Genomic DNA, 24,129 nt, shown 5'->3' on the forward strand with positions numbered 1-24,129 from the left:
AGGGTGAGGTGACATGAGTTCTGGCTTTGTCACCTTTTTAGTTTTAAGTTTTGTGGAGGTTGTTTGTTTGATTATTTACTATACAGAAAACGAATAAAAATTTCTAATTTAGGAAAGTTTTTCTATTTGTGTTTGTGTCCCAACAGGTCAAACTCTGGGAGAAGTAATTAAGTTAGATACTGGTGAACCTCACAGGAAAGTCTGGGGCAAAAGCCCAACTGATTCAGTTCTGAGGATCCTAGGAGAAGCAGAGCTGCAGCTGCAAACTGACATCCTTGAGGAACAAGATGAGATAAATGGTAAGCACAGTGGGTAATTATCTGCACTGCAAGTGTAGTGACAGTTTATCTACTGAGAAAGATTTTGAAGTAATAGAAGCATATTCTTATACTCTCTCTTGCTTTCTACTTCTGGGTGTTGCCTCAGTTCTGAATGTAAGCACAAGCTGATACTGGAGGACACCAAAATATTTCAAACTCAGTGGAGTGGTAAGAAATTAACCAGGGTGTGCTGACAGGAAAGGATCTTCATTTTGCTGAAAAGTCTTAAACTTTGCCTTTTAATAGAAACAATCCTAGTTTTTGAAAGGATGTCATCATCTGAATATTTCATTAGATGCTTCCTGTAACTTTGTTGGCAGCATGTGACTTACATATCAGTTGATTTTATTTTATTTTTTCTGCCTGGTCCACTCCTGCACTTAGTCCTTTGTAAGGACAAAAGGACTTACATTTATTCCCAATATAAACTTGTACTAATTATAACGTAGCATAAGAAATTAAGATTTTAATATTTCTAGCTTTCTTCTTTATATAGTTGTACTAAAAGCATGCAAATTTTTTCTTCTGTTTTCCTTTAAAGAAACAAAAATCCCCAACCTACCATATTAGCCACATTGCAGTTTATTATCCAAATATAGTAAAACACTGTTTACATAATAGAGTCATTTTCTGTTAGGTACTGCAGAACTACTTGAAGGAGATCATCAGTCTTTATCAGAGGAGAAGGAAGAGAAGGCTTTTTCTCCTGTTGGAACTCAGTCTGCAGTACCAGTTGGTGTTACAAAGTCTGTCATAACTGTACCAGAAGAATCTCAAAGAACTGGACCCACCCTGGTGCAGAGCAACGCTATTGTGCTGGATGGTAGTTCATTTCATCAGTAATTCTACTTAAAATCTGCTTATTGAATGCAATAAATGAAGTAATGATCTTGTATACTTTTATATCTTCCCATAATTTATGTGCAGGTTTTTATCAATACATTTTAGGTAGGACCAGGTGCTCTCTATGCCTGTGTTGTAATCTGATTCAGTAATGTATTTACTACATTTCCTGAAACATTTTTGTGTGCGTATAGAAAACTTCAGAGAACAAGTAGAATTCCAAAGTGCTTCAAACTTTTTGTTGTTAATTTGATGAGGTTTTGGTTTATTTTTCCCCATCAATTGTGCTGGAATCTTTTCTCCTGTGATATCAGCATCCTTTTGATCTCTAGGGGTATGTTGCTGAGGTTTTTAGAAGACATAGTTCATTGGAGCTTTAAGACACACTTCTGGTATCAGAGAAAAACCAAAACTTTTAGCTCTGGGATTACAAAACTTGTGCTGTTTCTGCAAAATTATTTAAGATGAAGGATTTAAGTGTAATCTTAAAATGTATACTTCCCCATCTTTTTGCTTGATTGGAATTAATTTTTAATGAGGTAAATGACTATTAATTTTAGAGCCTGATGATTTGGAAGCAGAGGTGCTGGAAGAAATGGAAGATAAAATGCACCAGAGTAAGGAGAATAAGGAGTTCCCTAGCACTGTTAATGAAGTGTGGGTAAAAGAGAAAGAAGATGTGTAAGTACTCTCTTCTGACCTCCCTCTCCAGTTCAAACAACTGAGCCTTAACTGAGTTTTATTTGGACATGTCAGTTAAAATTTCACTTAGCTAAAGCTTCATTGCTTGTTGCTGTGTTGGTTTTACTGCACTTGATGACTTCAATAGATTAATGACCATTTTTTACATGGCATTTCCCCATGATGTGATGTGTTATAATAGGGCACAACATAGAATGAATGGGGCAGCTTCAGAGAAAGAAGCACTCAACAAGGTGCAACCACAGAAGGAAGCTCCAGCAGGTCAGTGCCAATCTCATGTTCCATGGCTTGGCAGTGTGGGGTGCTTGAGTCACCTCTCCTCGCTTCATTAGCCCCAAATGAGCAAGTTTTTATTTGCTTCTTCAGTTCTTACTTCTAAAAAAGAAATTGCTTTTGGATTAGGAAGACAAATTGTGGGTATTATGTTTGTCACTTTGGAAGAAACCACGTTACAAAAAAGCTTCACTGCGTATAGGTCAACAGGACAGTGGCCCATACTGATGAACATCAGCTTTCTGAATGTTACAGCTTTTTCACATGACTATTTAGGATGTTATGAGATCTGATTATTTACTTAATAGAAGTGTTGTTTTGTTTATACACATTTCAAATGAATACTGAGCTGCAGCTCAATGTTTTAAGTGACTGCTGATGACAATATTTTATCTTATTTGCATAGAAGAATTGCTTGTTCTTGGAGGTCTGGGAGGTAACTTCAGAAAAAACATTGTCAGTGCTGTAAAGTATCATTGGTGATACTCTTGCATCTAGTTAAGGGTGGCTTAAGCAAACTAGATAGGCTTTTCCCCCTGTTTGGGCAAATTATATTGAGATAACTTCAAAGAGATCTAGTATAAGGTGATAAGCAATGGTTGAAAATGGATGACACATTATCAGACATGGACTGGATAATGAGAAAACAGAAGGCCTGAGACCAGAGCAGGCTATAGCTGAGGGTTGTATATTCTCCAAAAGTTAAAATGTGAAAATTCACATTGTAATTGCACTTAATAAAATTATCAAAAATATTTTAATACTTTTAAAGTGCTATCTACTTTTCTCTTTAATTGTATAAGAGAAATTAGGTAAATTCACAGCTGTTACCTTTTCCTTAAATATCTTGGCGTTTTAATCTGGTTGGATTTGTAACAGACTTTCTTTTACCACATCAGAAACTTGTTCCAGTGACTCTCAGCAAGCTGAACCCTTATTCCAGAGGGTAATACAGCCCACAGCTGTACCAACAGCCTCACCAGTTCTGTCAGCTCAGTCTTCACAGGAAGAGTCTTTTGTACCTCGTTCACGTTCCATATCACCAGCAAGAAATAAAGGCAAAAATTCATTGTTGATTGGACTTTCTACAGGACTTTTTGATGCAAACGACCCAAAGGCAAGTTTAAATAACAAAAAAGAAATACTTTTTTGTTCTATAGTATTATTCTTACTTTCTTATTGAAGTTGAATGAGGCCAGAAAGATGGCACAACTTTTCAAGCAGATATTTGTATTTGTCAAGCCATGTCTGCCCTGTAGTTCAGCTGGACTGTGCTCATGATATCAGCAAGCCTCATGCAGCAGTGAAAGTCTCTGGTTTCACCATTCAACATTCTATGTTCCAGGTGTTTGTGAAGGAATTCCACTCTTTTTCTGAGATATTACTGAGGGAGTTCATGAAGACATTCCTAACTTGCCCTATCTGCTTTCTTCCTTTTGTGCAGTCTTTTAGAACAATCACTACTTTGCCATCATAAACAATCACTGAACAGGGCAGCAAAGATAGCTTGTCATTTCTGCCAACCAAGTGATTTTTTTCCTGTAGGATCCAATCTACTAGCACAGCTTCTGGCTGTAAAGCAGGAAGCCTGAAGAACAGTGAAATCTCATTTTAAAGTATTTTGTAAACTCAAGCTGTCTTTAATATTGTTACCAACCAAGCTTTCTATTGCTTTTGTAGATGTTGAGAACATGTTCACTCCCAGATCTTTACAAGCTGTACAGAAGTTTAGTTGATGTTCCCAGTGTAGCAGATGTGCAGCATCAACATAATCTTGAAACAGATGATACAGAAGATGAGCAAGCCAAAGAAGGACCCTCTGACTCTGAGGACATGTGAGTGTATCAAGTTTATCAAGTGTTTTAACAGGAATCTTAGTTCAATTATGTTTTTGGTTAGACACTAACTGTTATACACACTATACCAGCATGGAGTTTTTACCCAGATTTTAAATATTTTGTATTGGATCATCATTTACTTTAAGTCTTGTTCCAGAGAATTGAGAAGCTAATGGGGTACACTGCATACAATAACTATCTGAATTTCCTTCTCAAAATCTATCCAAGATCTGTCTGGTGTCTGCAACTTGCATTTTGCTCAAGCAACTGAAAGTTGATTGCTATTGCTCTTCTAGAACTAAAAATTTCTTTAATATTTCATTTTTTTCTATGTTCTGGGAATCTTGCTCATTTATCTCCTCCACTGTTTAATTAGAATGTTCTTCAAGTCCCTCAAAATCTGACCCCGGAATTGACTATTCCCCGCAGCTTTGATAGTCTGGTGTATCTAGTCTGCTTAGATCTAGATCTGTATTTTGCTCCAGACACATTTTTATCTGAATTGAAAATGTTATATTTGCCAGGGTTCTATAATAGTGCACAAATACAAGGATTTTGAAATTACCTTACTAATAAAGTTGAATTGAGGACTTACTATCTTTTTATGAGACTGTGGGATATCTGTTTATTCCCTGTGTTTTGCATGATCCAAAGGTGTCAGTGCTGTAGTCATATTGGACTGAGGTCACAAATAGCTGAGGGAGGAGGGTGGAGTGTGTCTTTTTTTTTTTCCCGTCCAGCTAGACTGGCTTTTCAATTTGCTGCTAACAAAAGAAATGAGCTCTTTCTACAGTGCTTGTCTTGCAAAGTATTAATTATATAAATTTTATATCACATTCCTTTAGTATGTTTGGAGAGACAGACACAGATTTGCAGGAACTCCGGGATTCAATGGAACAGTTGCTTAGGGAGCAGCCTGGTGAGGAGCTGAGTGAAGAAGAGGAGTCTACTTTAAAGGCTAATGCCATGGAATGCATAACAAATGGTACTGAGCTGGATGAAGGAGATGAAAATAACCCCAGCAGTGAAAGTGCTCTTAATGAAGAATGGCAGTCAGGTATAATTTCTGTTATACCTGTTTTATAAGTTAGTTATTCATGTTAATAATATTATTCATGTTAATAATGATTTAGTTTATAACAAAGTAAAGCTCTAATTGATAATTTTTATACACAAGTTTAAATAAAACAGATTATATTCAGACTTTCTGAATGTTAAGGTCAACATCTAAGTGACACTCCATGTTGCAAATTAAAACTTTGCTGTTTGTGGGGTAGTGATGGTAAGGGGCTTTTTCTCTAAATTGTCTAAAACTTGGCTTCAAGGAAGATCAAAGACGGAATGCATTGTATGTCTTGAATAATTCATGGCTGTAAGTGTGAAAAAGAAATAGCAATTGACATGACTGGAGTATCTGGGATTCAGCTTAAATTAGAGTTAAGTAATTGAACAGGCACTCAGAAGGAACATGAAATTGTTCACCTTGTCCTTAGCCAAAATTAGGTATTAATGCAGTCAGACTAGAAGTGAGACAGATAAATTAATTACTGCTTTTAGCATTTTGCATTAGCTATGCACAACTTCCTGAAGTCTCATTTCTGTATTTTAAATTCTTGTGGAAATGGAAGTATTTTACTCTTGCTGGAAAATGAAGTGCAGCTAGAAATATAGTTATGAAAAGATGCAGAAAATCAGTAACTCATCTAAAACAAAGCTTTTGTGTACTTTTTATTGAAGAAAATTTTCAACAAATTAAACATCTAATAATACATTCCAATAATTATTTCAAGGATAAATAAACTTTGTTAATGTCTTTAATTTTGTGGCATGCTGATGTTATACACTGATAACATGCAACACTACCTGTGTATGTGATTCTGCTGTTGTTGTAAGTGCTGGAGTTTAATACAAGTGTCCTACCTTCTAGATATTCCATAAGAATTTCAAGTTTCATTGTTGGGGCAGGGAGGAAGGCAGGGCAGCCTTCAAAAGGGTAACAGATAGATAGAACTTGAGACAAAATCTGTTCAAGATCTAGATGTTAAATAGAGGATTAGAAATAACCTAATGGGTTTTTAACCCATATACAACTTTTTATTTTATTGTTACTTTCTTATTGTTTTGACTGTTGATACTTGAATGAAGGATGTGATTTGGCCAGGACTATACCTTAGACTAGTCATATGTAAGAATTGCAAGTAGTAGAGTTCTAATACTACCTCATGAAGTCTGTGATCCACCAGGTAATAGTATTTAAAGGTGTGGTATATACTCTGAAATGTATGAAGTTTTTCCATGGGAGACAAGTTCTCTCCAAATTTGAATGCTTATTTAAGAAAGTATTTTTTCCTGCATTTTACAATGGAATTTTACATAAGAATTCTGTCTTGTATTTTTTAAAACATTATTTTTGTTAGATTTATCTCGTTTTACCATTACAAACCTATTTTCAAGGTTTCTAAGCCTATAAGCAAAATTATTTTGATTTCTCTCCTGTATGTTATTGCACCACTTGGCATACTTAATTTGCTACACAAAGGAGATGCACTTATAAAAGAGCAAGGAACTCTGTAGCTAAATTAGTATAGAGTTTTTTAGACTTGCTCCATGGAACAAGATGCATCTCAGGGCAGAAGGCAATGGATGGGTAACATACATGTCCTCATTTTTTGCTAGAAGACAGCTGCTTCATTAAGGAACTCCTTTCCCTTGTGTGGGACAGCCACCAACCCTTCATGAGTTTCATCTCAGAAATTCATAGAGTGGTGGTATGGAACTTGACCTACTTTGTTAACTAAAATTCTGCTTTAAGACCATACCATGTTTTCCTTCAGGCTGAATATCCCTATGGCTAATTGTCAGAGTGGGGATTTCATGGGGATAGCTGGATGCTTCCCATTTGTGATTCAGGATTTTTTTTCAAGAAAGAGACTATTCCTATTTTCTTGCACATTGTCAGAACATCTGCCAACATCATCCAGTGCTCCTGAGCTTACCTGTTTGGTTGCTTTTAAAGGATATTTGTTTTAGTGATTTAGAAGCAACATGAAGAATGTAGAACTGAGGGGGTTTTACTGTTGTTTTTTTCTTTCTAGATAATAGTGATGGAGAGATTGCCAGCGAATGTGAAGAATGTGATAGTATCTTCAGCCATTTAGAAGAGTTGAGATATAACCTGGAGCAGGAAATAGGCTTTGATAAATTAATTGAAGTTTATGAGAAAATAAAGGTTTGTGGAATAAGCTCAAGTGGAAATACTTGAAGAAACAAGCACCTAGCACTGTTTGCTGTGCCAGTTAACTAATTACTTTGTGTAACTAGAGTAAAAGGTTTTTTCTATAGTCTTTTCATCTGTTTTGGCATACTAAACTCTTATCAGAGAAAATGCCTGGCCAGTGGATTAAAGAGAAAATCTTCTGGTTTAACCATGAATTGCATTTAATAGATTTGAACTACTTAATTTTATACCCATTTTCATTTTGGCAACATGGTTTGTTCTTTCCACTAGGCTATACTTGAAGATGAAGATGAAAATATTGATGTTTGTTCAACTGTAGTTCAGACTGTTCTTGGAAATGAGCACAAACACCTGTATGCCAAAATACTTCATCTGGTAATGGCAGACGGAGCCTACCAAGAAGGTAATCTCAATGTATCCTGGCAATTATGGCTTGTCTTATGTTCTTCCTTGGTCATATACAACATAGGTTCTAATATACTTTTAAAACATCATAGTATCACAGACTTGAGAAAATGTCTGTGCTTTGGTATATTGATTGACTAAATTAATTAAAGTTTTCCACAAAGGGTTTTTTTATTCCTGCAACAAAATCTGGCAAACTTTGCTGACTACTCTGATTTAACAGAATTTGCACGTGCAGTCAACTGTAACAATAATTGGCCTACAAAAGGTACAATATAATTATTTAATTTCTGTAAAACAGTTTCACAGATGGGGAAAGGAAATCCAGCACACAACTTGCAGAATCAAAACCAATTTTACCTTAAGAATTAATGAACTTCTAGCTAAAATAGTATTATGCTTTCTATAATGTTACTTTTAATAGGTTGCACCATCACTCCTTTTCTGAAAATTTCATGGAGCTCTTTATCCTATAATTAGCTTTTTTCACAAGACCTTGATGTGTATGAACCATCCATATTATTTGGTGTCTCAGTAATACATGAAAATAATTCATTTTGCCCTGAAGCCCTGCCCAGCTTAGCAGAGGCTACAAGGCAGATGGATGTTGCTCCATCTTTCAGAATCATGCTTAGGAAAAACCACACAGACTACCATCAGCAATGGAATGGTTTTGGGGTTTTTTTTCATTTTTCTCATGTCAGGAATTTAACTGCAGTTATGTATTTTTAGATTTCTAATGGTGAAAATCTTCACTGGAGAGGAGAAAAAGAAGAAATCTAAGATTTTAATTAGTTTTATAGTAATCAGAAGCATCATATTTGGTTTTAGAAGTATGTGCAATGATCACTATTTAATGCATTTCAATTTTCAAAAAAATATTCTAATGCATGTTAACCAATAAGTACTTTCTGCATCTTTTAAATTCTTTTACAAGTGTGTTGCATTGGTAGTGCAAGGTGAAGTAGGGGTACAGCTTTTTATGACTTTTTCTATGTGAATACTTGGGAGGTGTCTTAAAGCTAGTTAGAAAAACATAATTGTTTTTTTAAAATTCTAATCCAAATTACGTTTTCCCAATTTTTTTTTTCTACTGATCTAGAACTGCTAGGTAAGAACAATCATTTCCATGTTGTTTTCATGCTGTGTTAGACAACTGTGACAGAGAAATGTCTGAAAAATATTTTTCAGGCACAGTTTCTTGATTTAGTGGCAGATTTGGAAAGATGCACTGCAGTAGTCCATTTTTCAAGTGTCCAAAAGACTGGCAATGTAAAATAATAAGAAAATGGTTACTATAGTGTCACCATTTTCTTTTGCTTGCTACTCTGCTTTAAGGATAGTTTAAAACTAGTACTAAGAGACTTAAATGAAAATGTGCTGAAATGTTGGCATATAAATTATAAGCTGTTGTCTGAGTGAATCCTATTAAAAAGAACTGACTTTCATCTGGCAAAATGCTGATTAACAAGTGGCTATTTTTATTAGATTCAGTTCTAATTCTCTATTTTACAAATCTGTGGTAGCATCCAAAAACGATAAGAAAAAGTAATTCTATACATTTCAGACACTTGAATTAAAAAGTCCTATGCTAATAGGGGTGAATAGAGGACAAATGACAGACAGAATGATCTTCATGAGCTTCTGTCTCCAAAGTCTTATACTCTTCAAATAAGAAATGTTGGGAGAAAATCTCTGTTCCTCTTTCCTAAGAGGATTGTTCTAACTGTAGCAGGCCACTTGAGGTGCAATTATCTTAAATTCACTAATCCAAGATGACACAATTTTCAATATTTGTGTGTAGTGCTTTAAGGCAGCTTTGGTCATGGTCACCTCATTGGTGACAGGCTTCGTGTAATCTTGTGTTATTGCTTACTGAGTTGTGGTTTCTAGATTGTTTTGTAACCCTAGCTTCCCTTGTGTCTGTGTGTGTCTCTGTTTCACACTGTCTCTCCCCCTCTTCTGCTTTGTACAGGTAATGATGAATAAGCCTGACTCAGGAAATTCTTAGTGCTCACTACACACCGGTGTCCAAAGTCCGCACAGCTGAACAGCAAATTGTAGTGGAGAATGTGACATTGAGCAGGAGAGGCAAGACTTCAAAAAAGAATGCTGATTGTATGAAAAAGAGAAAAAACATGCCTTTTAAAGTGAGATACCTTTAGAGTTCTCTTGTGTGGATTTGTATACGTATTCCTTAAATATTAGGTGCCCAAAATTTTAAAAAACCCACACCAACCAACCAGCAACAACAAAAAAAAATAAACAAAACCCAAAAGCCTCAACAAACCAAACAAAAAAACCCCAAACCTGTAACCTCTCAAATTTCAAAAGAAACAGAGAAAGAAATACCTGTATATATTCTGATGCAAAACTCAGACCTATAATTAAAACAGAATTTCTGCCATATGACCAGATAGCTGGTATGGTTGAACAGTTAGAAGCATTACTGTGATGTGGAAGTGCTTACATCTAGCTATTCACTTACATACTTCAAATAGCTTTTCCTTACACCTACACAAAGAAATTGCTTTGTTTTTATTGACCCTTCATGGTTTTTTAATAGTATCTTAATCTAGTGGTCCAGTTCAAGCATTTCACTTTTATTGTATTTTGAAGCTGAAGGCTTCTGTCACATCTGAAATATCTTGATGGTGTTTCTTAATTAGGGCAAACTGGTACATAAGTCATCATTTAAATGTCTGGGGATGGGTTGGGATTGTAAAATCCATTTGGACCTAGAGTATTTTCCAAAATTTTTCTTCTTATTTTTCTTCTTCTTCCCCTTTCCTATCCCCTTCCCAAAAATCCTAGTTGTTTACCTCTCTTAAATTTTGCAGTCTGGTCAATGATGATGTACCACACCGTTGAACTGAAAAGGGGAGGGGGTTTGCAGTTTGGTCTTGAAGTCTGAGTGTTCTGGTCATTCCTCCAGCAGCCACAGGGGAAAATGAAACATTGCAGCCACAAGTGCTGTGTAATATTTCACTTCTTCTGGCTCCTGTATTGTACAGCTTGGTTTCCACCACCCTACAAGCAAAACCAGGTTTCTTCTGACACACATTTCCTCGTTCCTTATCGAAGCAGTACTATACAGGGCAGACATTAGGAATTCTGTTGTTTTCCAGTCATCATCTCTGCATCAGCTTTACTGGTTTATCCATTACAGTAAGTCTCTTGTTAAGAATTTGATGAACTGTCAAACTTTCAAATGCCCTATTGAAGAAAAATTGGTTTGGTTTCTTTTTTTTTCAGCTACGAGTCTCAATCTAAAACTGTCAAAACTTACTTTTCCACAAAGTAAAAACAAGTATATATATATATATATTTATTGTTTAAACTGTCAAACTATGTATATGTTTTTTGTATAGTTGCTTTATGGTGTCATTATTAAAATTTTGCCCACTGAAAAGGGTTAAAATTTTTTAGATACCAAACTTACTCTAGTTCAGCAGTATCGTGGGAATCTGCGGTGAGAATAAAATTATTAATAATAAGAATAAAAAATTGCCTTTAATAGATTATTATTTATATCCTTATTTCTTTGATAAACACCTCTTAGTTTATCTGATGAGAAACTATGATCAGTTCTTGGAAACAGTGTTGGTTCTGGGCTATGCTGCTTCTTTTCTCATTCCCTTACCTTTATTTCCTTTCTCTTAACTTCCCACAGTGCACTTCTTACCAGGTTTCTCATCCATTTCACTTTCCACTGCTGCATAATCTGTTCAGAGAGATGATCTTCATGAGCTGCGTCACTCATGACTTTTAGCAAATGCACCCTAAAGACTGAATTATTTTCCTTTTTCAGGTTTGATTTTTCAAATCATACTTTGCCCACCTTTGGGAGGAAGGGAAGACTCAAAACCTTTAGATTTAAAATAATATAGAATAACTGTGTGGAAACAATAAAATGCACAACTGGTATATTCTGTCCTCTACGATTTTGAATCCTCTTAAGGTGTGAAGTTAAGGACTGGGCCATGTTCACTTCTTTTAAATTGAAATAGTGTCATTATTGACAGTCTTCATTTCTAATGCAGTGTACTGGCTTCCTTCTGGTGAGAACCATGGCATAATCTACAGACTGCGAGATTTGCAAACAGAGCTTTTTACCAATTAGTAATTTGAAAAATACATGTACATAGTGGGCAGCTTTTTGAGAATAATCTTCAAACCTGCCACTCAAGACTGAATATCCTTGAAATCCCTCAAAAGCTAACTTGAAACTGACACAGTAAATAAGTTTGTCAGCAAAAGAAATACTTTCATCTGAAATGTTAAATCCATATTTAATGTATTCTATAATGACATCAAGACCGGTGTGGCTGCAAGATAATTAATTGGTCTGTATGCAATTTACTGAAATTAGTTGAGCATTTGGCTTGTGTGCATATGACATTCACCTTGAAGAATTTTCTGTTGTAGTTCTAGTAGCAAATTGAGATAGGGAATGGTATTTTTCACACGAAACATATTCTGTGAACTATATAACACTGATGTCTCTGTCTTCAGACTAGCTTCTTGACCCTTGAAGCCAACACTTAAGTTCAGTTGAGGAAAGTTTTAAAAAAACCGAAACCACCAAACAAGGAGAAATCCATCAGCAGAAAGGAGTAAGACCCCCAGCAGTGAGCTGGTTTGAGCTGAACAGGTACAGTACTGTACCGGGAGTTCCTAAAATATTGCCTAAAACCTCCTTTGAAGAACAGAGCCGAAAGAGGGTTTTGTTCTTCAATTTGCTGAATTGTGATGAGTGCACATTTGAAGTTAACACATTTTTCTGAAGTTTCTTCTTGTAATATCTGGTTGGGCAACGTGAACGAAAGCAGAGCACAGGTTTTTCTGTGGTCTTGTAAGTGAATGGCTGATTTAAATCAAGTTCCAGTCTACCACATTCCTAACAAGGCTCTTCGTGCTCTTAAGAAATCTGCATTATTTGTTAGTAACTCCTACTTCAGCTTTTACTGCCCCTCTTGCTCTCATGTGAGCATAAATGCTGTATGTCTATTCAAACACTCATTGTTCTAAAGCTTCAAAACTGTGCCCGAGTTGGCAGAAGGCAGAGCCGCGGGTGTTGTGCCGGCCCGGAGCCGCCAGGGGGCAGCGCTGGGCCCCGTGCGGCTGGAGAGGCGCGACCGCCTGGCCCGGGCCGTCCTGCGGGGGGGACACCGCCAGGCTGGGCCGGGACGGGAATTCGCAACTTAGTTATTCTCTTGTACAAGGCCATTCTCAGAAAATACCCATAGATACAATTCTTTGTCTGCTTACAGATCTTTACATTCTTTTTCCTGGAGGATAGGAGAATATCCTGAGTTGGAAGGGACCTACGAGCATCATAGAGCTCAACAATCACATCCCATGTACCTGAGAGCATTGTCCAAATGCTCCTTGAACTCTGGTCACTCTGTAACCACTTCCCTGGGGGGCCTGCTCAGTGCCCAACCACCCCTTTTTCTAATATCTGACCTAAACCTCCCTGACACAACTTCAGGCCATTCCCTCAGGTCAGTCCCCACAGAGCAGAGATCAGTGCTTGCCCCTCCGCTTTCCCTCACAAGGAAGCTGTAACTGCAGTGAGGTCTCCCTTCAGTCTCCTCCAGGCTGAGCAGACCAAGTGCTCTGAGCTGTTCCTCATATGACTTCCCTTCACAGTCCTTCACCATCTTTGTAGCCCTGCTTTGGATGCTCTCTCATAGCTTTATGGCATTTTCCCCAAATGACTAGATGTAAATTTAAATAAGATACAACAATTTTTGCACATTTGAAATGTATATTTGGGATCAGTATAATCTTCCCCTTTGCCAGAGGCTGGGGCAGAAGCATGCCCTGACTAAATTACTGATTTGACTTCTGTCTCCACTAAAAGGACCACATCAAAGCTCAAATAAGGCTACACTCTACATAATTTTATTAGCTGTGATAAACCAAAATCAAATATAGAAATTTAACTTTTCAATCCTTTAAAATGTTTTTTTTTTCAAATAACTGTGTGCTTTCTCAAGTCTTATTTGTTCATTCATGAACCACGGAGACTCAAATTTAGTGTGAAATAGAAATCAAGGGTTACCATTCCTAAAACATTTTTTTGCCATTTTTGTCATAGCAGTTTAAATGGAGCAATTTGTATAGTTTAAGTAGTAGTTTTAAAATCCATAAAGAGCTTCCTGTAAATTAAATTTGTGTGTTAATGCAATTTGCACTTCAAATGCATTTTCAAATTGATATGTTTTCCAGCTGAGCTGATGAGTTCATCAATTCAAATTGTAGCACTTAGAATGGTTGGCTTGTGCAAGAGTCTTGAAAACACTTCTTCATCAACTAAAGCCTTAATTGAGCTGCTTCCACAAAGATATATTAATTTGCAGTTACTTGTGAGACATGTATATATACGTATATGTGTGTGTGTGTGTGTGTTTATATGTATGAGTTCAGCTGCTGCTCCTAAATTGCTTGCCTTGAGCATCTCTGATGTGGTGCACTCTTCCAGATTTTATTTCCAAGATGTTTTTAAATGAAGATGGGATTTAGCCAATTCCATTCACTCTCTTTCTAACAATACAGTTTAGAGAATTCACAGAGCCAAAGACTTGGAGAGTTTTTTCAATGAGCTTCACAACACAAGCCAAAGCCATGGGCAGGTTGCAGAGTGGGAATACTCCAGCATTTGCTTAGTTTCAGGATGGCTGTGAGAGTTCTTTCCCAAGTCATCCCTGAGGTTGGCTGTATCAAGTGTGAGGCTGGGGCGTTGCGTGATTCACTTCTGCTTGGCTGATGGATGTTCCCTTAGGGACTGAAGTCAGCCAGGAAAAAATACAGTTCAGGTTTAAATAGGACTGTGGCTTGAGCTGATGCAGACATGCTCTGAGGAGAAGGGAACCAATTGGGTCTTTGACATTCCCTAACTTTTGCTGTATCCTGCACACAGTCCTGACAGTAATGTCTCCCCTAGGGGAAGGGATGAAGTATGCATTTTGGCTGTGTTCTTTATGTAAAATAAAACTTCCCTAAATTCAAATTGTAGGCTAAAAGACTGTGGTTCTATCTCTCTTGAAAAATTTTAAATCTCAAGCAATACTTTAGGGATGCCATAATTTCCTCCTATTGCCTTCTCCATCAGCAGTCAAATGTTCTTATTGTTGATTGTTTTATTGCTGCTACAATTATTCTGAATGCTATCAGAGAAGTTTTGTAAAACTAAGGTATGTAGCCTTTTTCTGAAGGCATTGATTTGATGTGGATAGAGAAAGGACAGAAAACCTGAGGTGCATTAGTGATGAGACACAGCTCTGTCTATTGTGGAGATCTACTGACTTGAGCCCTGCTTAAACCTGCTTTTTATAAACTGCTGTTGCTGTTATATTTACTTTAAATTCTGTTTCTTTCTTTGCAAGGAAGTGTTTAAGAAAAGACTGGACATGACAGTTACTGCCATGGCCTAGCTGACATTGTGATATTCACTTAAAGGTTGGAGTCTATAATCTCAAGAGGTCTTTTCCAACCTCACTTATTCTGGGAATCTGTAACAATTCTTGATAAAGATGTCTGAAAGATAGAAATAAAATGCAATAATCTGCCATAATTATAGCACATTGCATTGAGCCTTTCCCGCTGACATTAATTTTGATAACTTACAGAGTCACTTGGAGTATTTTAATCCTCTTTTTTAAACATTGTAAGAGGAACCTAAAAGATTAAGTCTATGGCAGTTGAGCTCAAAAACATATATTTGGATATAACATTTGACATACTTTTATGTCTTTAAATTATTAGAAATATGAGTATACTTTTTTTTATACTCAGTAGTTTAAAGCCTTATTTAGTAGACCTGTATTTATTGTTACGTATATGAGAATTATTTCAACAGCACTAAAATATCTGATGTGATATTTAACTTAGTAATATAGCACTTTTTTTCCAGCTGTGGAAAAAGCTTGATTGCACTAACCTCTGTATCCAGTTCCACTGTGGCCTTTAGTACATTAGTTAATGATCACAGTGCCCTGTGTAACCTAACTCACTGTATTCACTTAATACTGCTTTGTCACCTTTCCTCAGACAACCACTACTGCTTTCTCTACATTGGCCAATCCTCTTTGTCCAGAAACTTCAGCAAATTCTCACTCCACAGACCATGAGGTCAAACACTGCCAGGTAGGAAAGGAAGCACAGTTCAGTGCTGGCCCACAACCTTTGTTAACCAAGCAGTGATACTGTAGTAACTCTTTTGCTCAAATCCATAATGGGCAGACTTTCCACCACAAACCCCCAGTATCTCACTGCACATAACAATAATGGAGCGTGGATGAGTGCTGTATAAGGCCTCCTTCCTCCCAGTAAAATTAAAGAAAGCTTGAGTCAGATCCCATTGTGATTTGTTGGGCTTCTCCTGTTCAGCATAGTCTGTTCTTTCCCTCTGCTGATGATTATCAGGCCCAGCAGAAGGAAATGTTCGCCCACCCTCATAGTTGGGCACGAAGCAGAGCGTCATTGATGAAACTGCTGAGAAGATGGGTGTGAGCCAAGGCACCAGACTCGGAGCTGCAGTTGGTGAGGATATGAACACTTCTCCCATTCTGCTCATTCTGCCACAGTGAACACAATCTCCATCAGAAGGATGGGATATAACAGATGGAGCTATAACTTAAACCACTTTGTAACAGTTCCTAAAGCTCATCTGTCAAGGATGGTGCCAGACTGCTTGTGCAGTGTTAGTAAGAGAAATTTATGTATGAACATACAATGTGAAATAGGCCTGCTGAGGAGCTAAAGCTGTGTAGCCTATAGTGTTTATCTTGCATTAATCAAGTTGTAATGTATTTACTTAGCACTATTTTTGTTTTCACTTGCTGGCAAAATCCCCACAAATGTTTTATTCTACCTTACAGCAGTTAAAAAGGTGAGAAATGTGTAAGTGAAATAATTTACTAATTGTGTAATTTCGTGGCTTATCACACAATAAACCATAGGGTTTTTTTAGAGGATCACAATAATCCAAGGTATGACACAGGTCAGATCAGTTTCTACAGTAACTAGCTTTAATAAAGCTATCTATGACACTTCAACACAGGTATTTTCAGCTGAGATTCAGAACACTGGCAAGTCTAAGATGTGGTGTGTCCCCTATCCCTCCATTCTGCATTTTACCATTCTTAGTGGTATCTGAAGAATATGCTGCTCACAGCTACGCCGATGGTCATGGAAATTGCAGGTACCTCATTTCTGGAAATCTTGATGCTTTTGCAGCCTTAGGGAACTGTATTTTCTTGCCATAGGATAACAGAGAGGTCAGAAGGCTTTGTAATCTTTGGCCAGAAGACTGTAGAATAATAGAATGAACTGGGGAAAAAATGCACTGAGAGCATCTGGGAGTTCTTGTGCATACTAGACTATGTATTCTATACTAATTTTCTGTGGCTAAGTTTACTGTTACTGAGGCCTAGAAGTAGCCAAATAAAACAGCAGGGAGGCCTTTTCTATGTTTTTTGTCTCCATTTCTCACTAACATTTTTACATTTGCTCACTCCCTCTTCCAATGGAAGCAGGGGGGAAAGTGCCCAGTACAGCACTGACATGAAGAAAAATACTGAAGGAGGCAGCATGGAGGCCATGGTTTCAGCCACTCTCCCTCCTTTGCCCAGAAGAATTTCAGCGACCTCTTGACACCTCCCATGGGAAACTTTAAATTGACAAGGGTATTTGCCAAGTAAATACAAAAAATGGCATTAAAATAGTATTGCTTCTGACTTAAACCTCCTAAAGTCAACGCAAGTGAGTTAAGGTTCCCAGAGCAGCTATAATGCACTAACCTCAATCTTGATGGCTGGGTATGTGAATGAGTATCAGGACTGATTAAAAAACACTTCCAGGCACTCACTAATAGTCACTGGGGAAACTGAAAATAACAATGCCAAAAATTAAGTTACAACTTATTCTGGCTTGTGCTGGTATATTGGTTAAAACTAATACGTTTCATGTTATGCAACACTATGTAGAGTCAAAACATTATTTGTCCTATCAAAACAAAGGGGAAGACATTTCATGTTCATTATAAGCTGATTGGTTATTCTGCAGTGTTTTTGCTGGGGTAAGCTACTCAAGAATGATTGTTGTGACTCATGGAAAATACTCTGGCTTTATTATAAGCCAGATGCCACTTTTTCCTCTGAAATCTGAAATAGACATGAGAGTATGTTGTACCTCAAATGTCTCCATGTCATACTCCCCCACACCCAGAGAATACATTTGCTGCCCAGTAACACTTGCTGATTATTATTAACTCTGATCCTGCTTATTAATAGTAGGATTAATTCTACTCCAGGAGACAGGTTGCTAAACTGGAGATCTGTAGTTTAGTACTTGGAATTGTTCCTTTGCTTCCTCCCCAGCATATTTTTTAATTGAGCCTGTAGAGATAAATACATCTGTGCCAATTCTTGCCTTGTTTTCCTTACCTTCTCTTATCTTTCCAGTCTTTTTTGCCACAAGTTGCCAAGTCTTCCATGTATGAGGTAACTGTGCCTTCATGTTCTCCATGCCTGTCGTATAGAAGAGGATCAGCACAATAAATCCCATAAATAAGAATGCTTCCAGGAGACAATACCAGAAAAAATGCTCACCAATATGAACTAGTATGCAGTAAAAGACCTAGTACATGCCATTTGCTGACAGTTCTTTAGAGCACAGCTCCCTTAGCTATATGTAAAGACTATGATGTGGATTAAAAAGACATCAGTTTTGTAGCACAGGTGTGACCTTAGAGAAGAATTCTGGTAGAACTGCATTAGCAGTTTGCAGGTTTTTGGCACACTTACCCATTGTCAGTGCTCCAGTCCATCCACACACAGCGTTGCTGGTTGCATTTTCTGGGACACGTGGGAAAACATTACTCGAAAATGAATTTGACTATAGTTCATATAAAGTGTCTTTTTAAGAGGTATTTAAGGGCTGATTCTTAGCTGGGGGATGGAATCCAGCTGCCTGTTTTCTTTGGCCCCAAGAGCCAGTTTCATGTGATTTACATTTTCAAAGCTGACTTCACAATGAAAGAGCTTGAGGCTTGGTTTTGAGGCATGATGTGGTTTTTTTGGGATTGGGGTTTCTTTTGGTGGTGGGGGCATGCTAGTGAGTAAATATTTTACAGCCCACATTCCTAGTTCTACAAAATCAGTGACTCCAGGCTGTGGGACAATATAAGTAAGCACAAAGGCTGGAATTTATTGCTAGTAATGATCTATGAGATAAGATTTTTCAGCTAAGCCAGTGCAGAGTTCTCTTGCCAGATGTGTGGGAGTGAAAGTGACACAAATCTTAAAAAAAAAAAAAAGATAAATCTTTGGCAATCCCAGAGTGATTATATAGCCTTGTAGCGCTAGCAGCCTCAGAGAATTCATTTTGTGTCTCAATGTCCTTATTGACTTAGAAGCCAAGTCTCAAGCTTTATGAAAGGAATCCAAAGTAGTGCCATGAATACTCCATAAATTTATCTCACTTCCTTAATCTTATTTTGAACAAAGATAGTTTGGGTCCTTTTTCCTACACTTCTCTGTTTATAAAGAACTGTGGTAGCAGAATGATAGTGATTCTGCAAAAAAATCACTAGGGAACTTGTCCCATTATTCCCTTACTTTCATCCCAATGTAATTAAAAACTTTCCTTCATAGTCAAGCTACATCATAAATCCTTGGTTTTTGCTTCCAAGACATCACAGACAAAAGCATGGTACATGGCTGGTACACAGATCACATCCAAACCTCTGCCTACATCCTTTCACAAGTGTACCAGAAAATGCAGAGAACCAAAGCTGAAAAGGAGCTTCTGAACCTTTCAGACAGCCAAGAGGCCTAATTTGTGCTAATGGGCTGCAACTTTCCTTGGAGCTGAGGGTACATTCCAAAAAGGGACACTAAAGTCAAAGAAAATGCCTTCCCTTGGTATAAGGATACTGCTTTGACAAGTTTGGAATTAAAATGGTTGTGCACTTAAATGCTGCAACATATTTAAATGTTTTATATCCTAGTACACAAACTCTTACACAATCTATCTCATCGCTTATGTATGACACCGCAGCAGAACTGTTCAAGTGTGGCAGAGATGTTTGAAAAGTAAACATGCTGATAATCCTACTTGCCTGTCACATAGTTCTGCCCAGCAGGCACTTTTTGTAAGAAAACACTATTTTAGGGAAATAAATCTCTCTGAAAAAAAGCTAGCTGTGCATGCTTTTAAGAGCCAACATGACAACTTTTTTTTTCTTTTTTTTTTTTTTTGCAAACTATCAAACTGTTGCAGCACTTGAAATTCTAAAATAGCTTAGAATTTAAGCTTCTTGTAGATTTTGCTGTAAAACACATGAATTTAATGAAATTCATGAATCCATGAATCATGAATCCATGTGACATGGAGAGATATCACATATTTATCCTGGAGCATCTTACCAGTCCCTGCTCCTAAGTCTGAGAGTGAAACAGTTACAGACTCTCCTGGGACCAAATCCAAACCAACTCTCTCTGCTGAAGAGATGCAGGTGAAGGGATTATGGTACTTTTCAACAGATTGCCTGATTTGGACAGTAGGAGGAACTGCAGGACTCATCATAAAAGGACAGGAACCACACTACAGATACATTATTGCTGTACATTTGTCACACTTTAGCTTTCACAAAAGCAAAAGTGGTTTTAAAGAGTTAAGCCTCTGTAAATGCACTTCCAATATCTTCTCTTGGAATAAGGCACTCAGGATAAGGTGTTTCCTAAGACCTGCAGAAAGTTCTGAATTTTCATTATGTTGTCATGCAGTTACCCAAAGGAGAAATAAAATCCTCTACATCACCTTGTAGTAGAGCCTGTGCTCTGAGTGGACATGAAAATTTCTCATCTAGAAAGACTGAAAAGAATGCTTAATATGCTGTAAGGATTTATTTGGTGAGAAAGTGTGAATAGATCTGAGGTTCCACCCTGTTACTGACTGCAGGCACCCCAAGGCTTTGGCCATGGATGTTTGAACTTGAAGGGTTAATTTTACTGAAGGACCCCTCTAGATAAAATAGCACAGTATTGTGAATTCTTCCCTGGATGTGAAACTCACTGACTAGCTTTGTCTTCTCACAGGACTTTAGAGAGTGAAGCTGTAGTGTATTTCTAGAAGTACAAAGTATAAAAAAAGGCAGAATCGAGGAATTGTAGACCTGACATGATGGATCATCTCCTCTCCTCTCTGCAGCCCAGATGCAAAAGTGCCACTGAATCTCCTCAGCAATTCCTTCTATCTAAAATTGCAAATTTTAATATTTTTTAAATTTTTTTTTGGTCAAAAAACACATGTGCCAAGTATCCAGTCTCCAGACATTTGATTTTTTTCAGACACTTTGGTAATGAGGTGTGGTAATGAAGACTGAGTAAACTTTGATGAATGTTGAATATCCTCCTTGATATTTTTGCATATTTAAAAAGAAGAATTATTTGGGCCCTGCAACTCATCTCATCTGTGTGTTTGAACACATTTGGGTGTCCAAACCTCCAAACACTTGTCACAGTGTTCCTCAAAGATAAAACTGGACTTTAGTCATTCTAGCTCACTATCACTGGAAGTGGTTTATTACAGTTCTGCCTCATCTCAGTCTAGAGTCAGTAACATGATAATATTAATTCAATATTTATATGTTTAGTGGTTTACTGTTCATATGAAAGAGCTTTACCCTGTGACTGGAATGCAGCCCTTGCAAGTGGGAAAAGTACTAATAGCTTTTTAATAGCTTACAATTTGCTAACAATATAGCAAACTATTAAAACAGCATGTAAGCATTCCAAAATGTCTAGGGCAGTCAATAATTCTAACACTACATTCTGAATCACTTACAAATCTGTGGGACACCAGACCTTAATGGGGCTGGGAGATACCAAGAGCAGAACTGAACACATAATCTGGTATGCTCTGTCCCCACCAGAATCTCCCCTGTGGAGAGAGCACTAATTCTAGAGGGGCAAAGAAGTGTTGGAATCAATTCTGCAGCCTCACAGATTAGGTCTGTAATTTTTCAGCTGTATGCAAGGAAGGGAAAAGATATTCTGATTTTGGAATAAACTAATTAAGAATGTTTTCTAACATTTCTGCTCCTCTTCTAAAATCTTCACAGTTGTACCATCTGGCTTGATTTCTTCAAACATGCATTCTCCTTTGTTTTTCCTTTAACCTTATTTGTAGTAAGGGCAAATTCAAGCTTACTGGTTAATGAGAAGCAGGCACAATGTTTCCATTAGCATAATGAACATTTAAATCAAGTCCTTGACCAACTACATAACCCAACACCTTATTGCATTTCTACAAGGTACAGCACTGAATGATGCAGCTAGGTTATGGGGATCATAAGCACCCACAAACCCAGCATTTTCCTGTGACTAACCTGGTGGGAATGTCCTGTAACAAGAAGCTCACCCAAATACGAGTAGTTGTAACATGTTTATTTTTTAATGCCACAGACACTTTTTGTATTGCAAATTTCCTCCCTGTGACTCAAATTAAGTTATTGCAATAGCAGCAATATGTACAAAGTTACAATCCCAGGTTCACCTTATCAGGGAGAACTGCTTTGCAACATGAATGCACAAATGATACTGTTCTCCAGAAAGCTGGATGCCTAGAACACAGCATAAAAAATGTACTATTGGTACATTTGGGTGTCTAGTTTTTCAACTCATTTCTCCCAACTCCTCACAAATACCAGAACAGCAGAGATTCTTCTGGCAGGATGCAAAAGCCTTAGAAGTACATTTGTCATTGATGTAGTTAAAACTGGTTCCCAACCCAGAAAGTGCATTAAGGATAGCCCAAAACTCAGTTTGCCAGCAAATCAACTGGACAAGTATCAACCATGCTGAGGTCCTCGCTGCTAGAATTGTTGCCAACAGTAACTAAGCTAGATAATTTAAAGCTGGTACTAACTGAAAAAAAAAAAAAACAAAAACAAAAAACCAAGACAGCAAAGCAAAAACAAATGGCAACCCCCCTTACCTCCCTGAAGAACTTGAAAACAAAACCACTAACAAACTACAATAAAATAAATCAGCTCTTTGATGGAAAAGGAATGAAGCCATCGAAGAACATCTTTGCTCATTTCCACCAGAGACTGACGAAAGTTGGCCATGGGCAGTCCTTCATGATGTGCTGTACTTGCCAATGTAAAGCCAGCAAGATCAGTGTGGCCATCAGCAGCAAACTTTCACTAGAGGGATGGCAGTGGGAACTTTGCATGGCCTTTTAAAGGGGATGGCCACCATATCTCCAGGGGTCATTTTACAAAGAGATTAGATTAACCTTTTTAGTCTGTGCCTGAGATCTAAATTGGATGGGAAAGACAGGCTAATGTGGACATTACAAATGAAAAAACATGATCCTTTCTGACTAAATTAACAAAAAAAAGCTTTAAAAATATTTTAGTACGAAAATGTAGCTCAAAACAAAAAGATGCTTATGAACCTACAAATAAAATTATTCAAACTATGACTGCCACAAGACACTGTTGCATTCTCTTTCTGATAGGACATAACACATCTTTTCCATGAGTCTTATTATGTGAACCTTTTGCAGTTATCTGAAGACTTTCAGGATGGAATTCACAAATAAATTAATTATGCCTTCATATGTTTATTCTTGCAGGCCTGCATTTCTCTACATGGCACTCAGTTTTGTTTTATTACTCTAAATATATATAGTGCTAACATGACTTTTTCAGGCACATGGATTATCCCTGCTGTCAATGGTAACAATCTTCAGGGACATTTTGTAGGATTAGAAGGAAGACTGGATATGGTGTTGTTCTGTAGTGTGTTAGTGTATTTAGGGCATTAGTTACCAAATGTCTTTATGTTTAAGATTTGCATGTTGAAAACTGTGCAATTCTGAAATATACCATATAACTTATCCATTAAATTTCCTACGAAACTAGATGCAGATAACTATAGAGTGCATCTTCTAGCCCCTCTTCCCAATAATTCATTGGCAAAACCTGATGGAATATCTGGAAAGATTTTAAAATTCTAGAGGTTTTATAGAAAACAGAGGTCATATAAAAATTAATCTAATATTGAATGTCCCTCATACAGCAAAGGGTGCAGCAGATGTTGTTCTCTCTTCTTGTAAGCTGCCAACTTATCAATTAACCAGTGCTGGTCAAAGCCAGGAACAGTATAGGCTGCCTCACATTTCAAAGACAGAGGAAAACTAAGGGTACTTGGAAATGTGCCAGAAACAGGAATTAATGCAGTAAGGGTTAGTTAAAATAGAAAGTGTGACTGTTTCAACAGAGTGGGCTGAAGACATGGGGAGAGGCCTTTAGGCTGTTCAGCCCAGAGAGGAAAAAGAAGGTATTGGTGAAAGAGGAGTGCAGAGACCACAGTGGGTTTGCTGCACTAAGGATGCAGACACAGAAAAAAGGAAAGAAAATGGTGTTACCAGTTCTTTCTGCTACTGACATTGTCTTTTGCTGTTCTTCCTATTGTCCTTTGCTTCTTCC

General features: G+C 37.3%; 1 protein-coding gene across 17 annotated transcripts in view; it reads left to right on the forward strand.

Annotated features, from left to right (window-relative positions):
• Positions 1–11,141, forward strand: part of NEK1 (NIMA related kinase 1) — a 43,944-nt gene extending 32,803 nt beyond the window's left edge. For 16 of the 17 annotated variants that reach the window (XM_063156209.1, XM_063156208.1, XM_063156211.1 and 13 more), the window contains 10 exons: positions 147–299; positions 958–1,143; positions 1,724–1,844; positions 2,047–2,126; positions 3,038–3,255; positions 3,819–3,973; positions 4,822–5,033; positions 7,072–7,205; positions 7,485–7,617; positions 9,595–11,141. In XM_063156209.1, coding sequence (XP_063012279.1) covers positions 147–299; positions 958–1,143; positions 1,724–1,844; positions 2,047–2,126; positions 3,038–3,255; positions 3,819–3,973; positions 4,822–5,033; positions 7,072–7,205; positions 7,485–7,617; positions 9,595–9,608 — 1,406 coding nt within the window. In that variant the 3' untranslated portion in view covers positions 9,609–11,141. Of the gene's footprint in view, positions 1–146; positions 300–426; positions 489–957; positions 1,144–1,723; positions 1,845–2,046; positions 2,127–3,037; positions 3,256–3,818; positions 3,974–4,821; positions 5,034–7,071; positions 7,206–7,484; positions 7,618–9,594 lie in introns of those variants that run through there. The other variant, XM_063156225.1, reaches the window with a different exon arrangement.
• The last annotated feature ends 12,988 nt before the right edge of the window (positions 11,142–24,129 follow it).

Source organism: Melospiza melodia, chromosome 5, assembly GCF_035770615.1.
Source record: "Melospiza melodia melodia isolate bMelMel2 chromosome 5, bMelMel2.pri, whole genome shotgun sequence".
In the NCBI taxonomy this organism is placed as follows: domain Eukaryota; kingdom Metazoa; phylum Chordata; class Aves; order Passeriformes; family Passerellidae; genus Melospiza; species Melospiza melodia.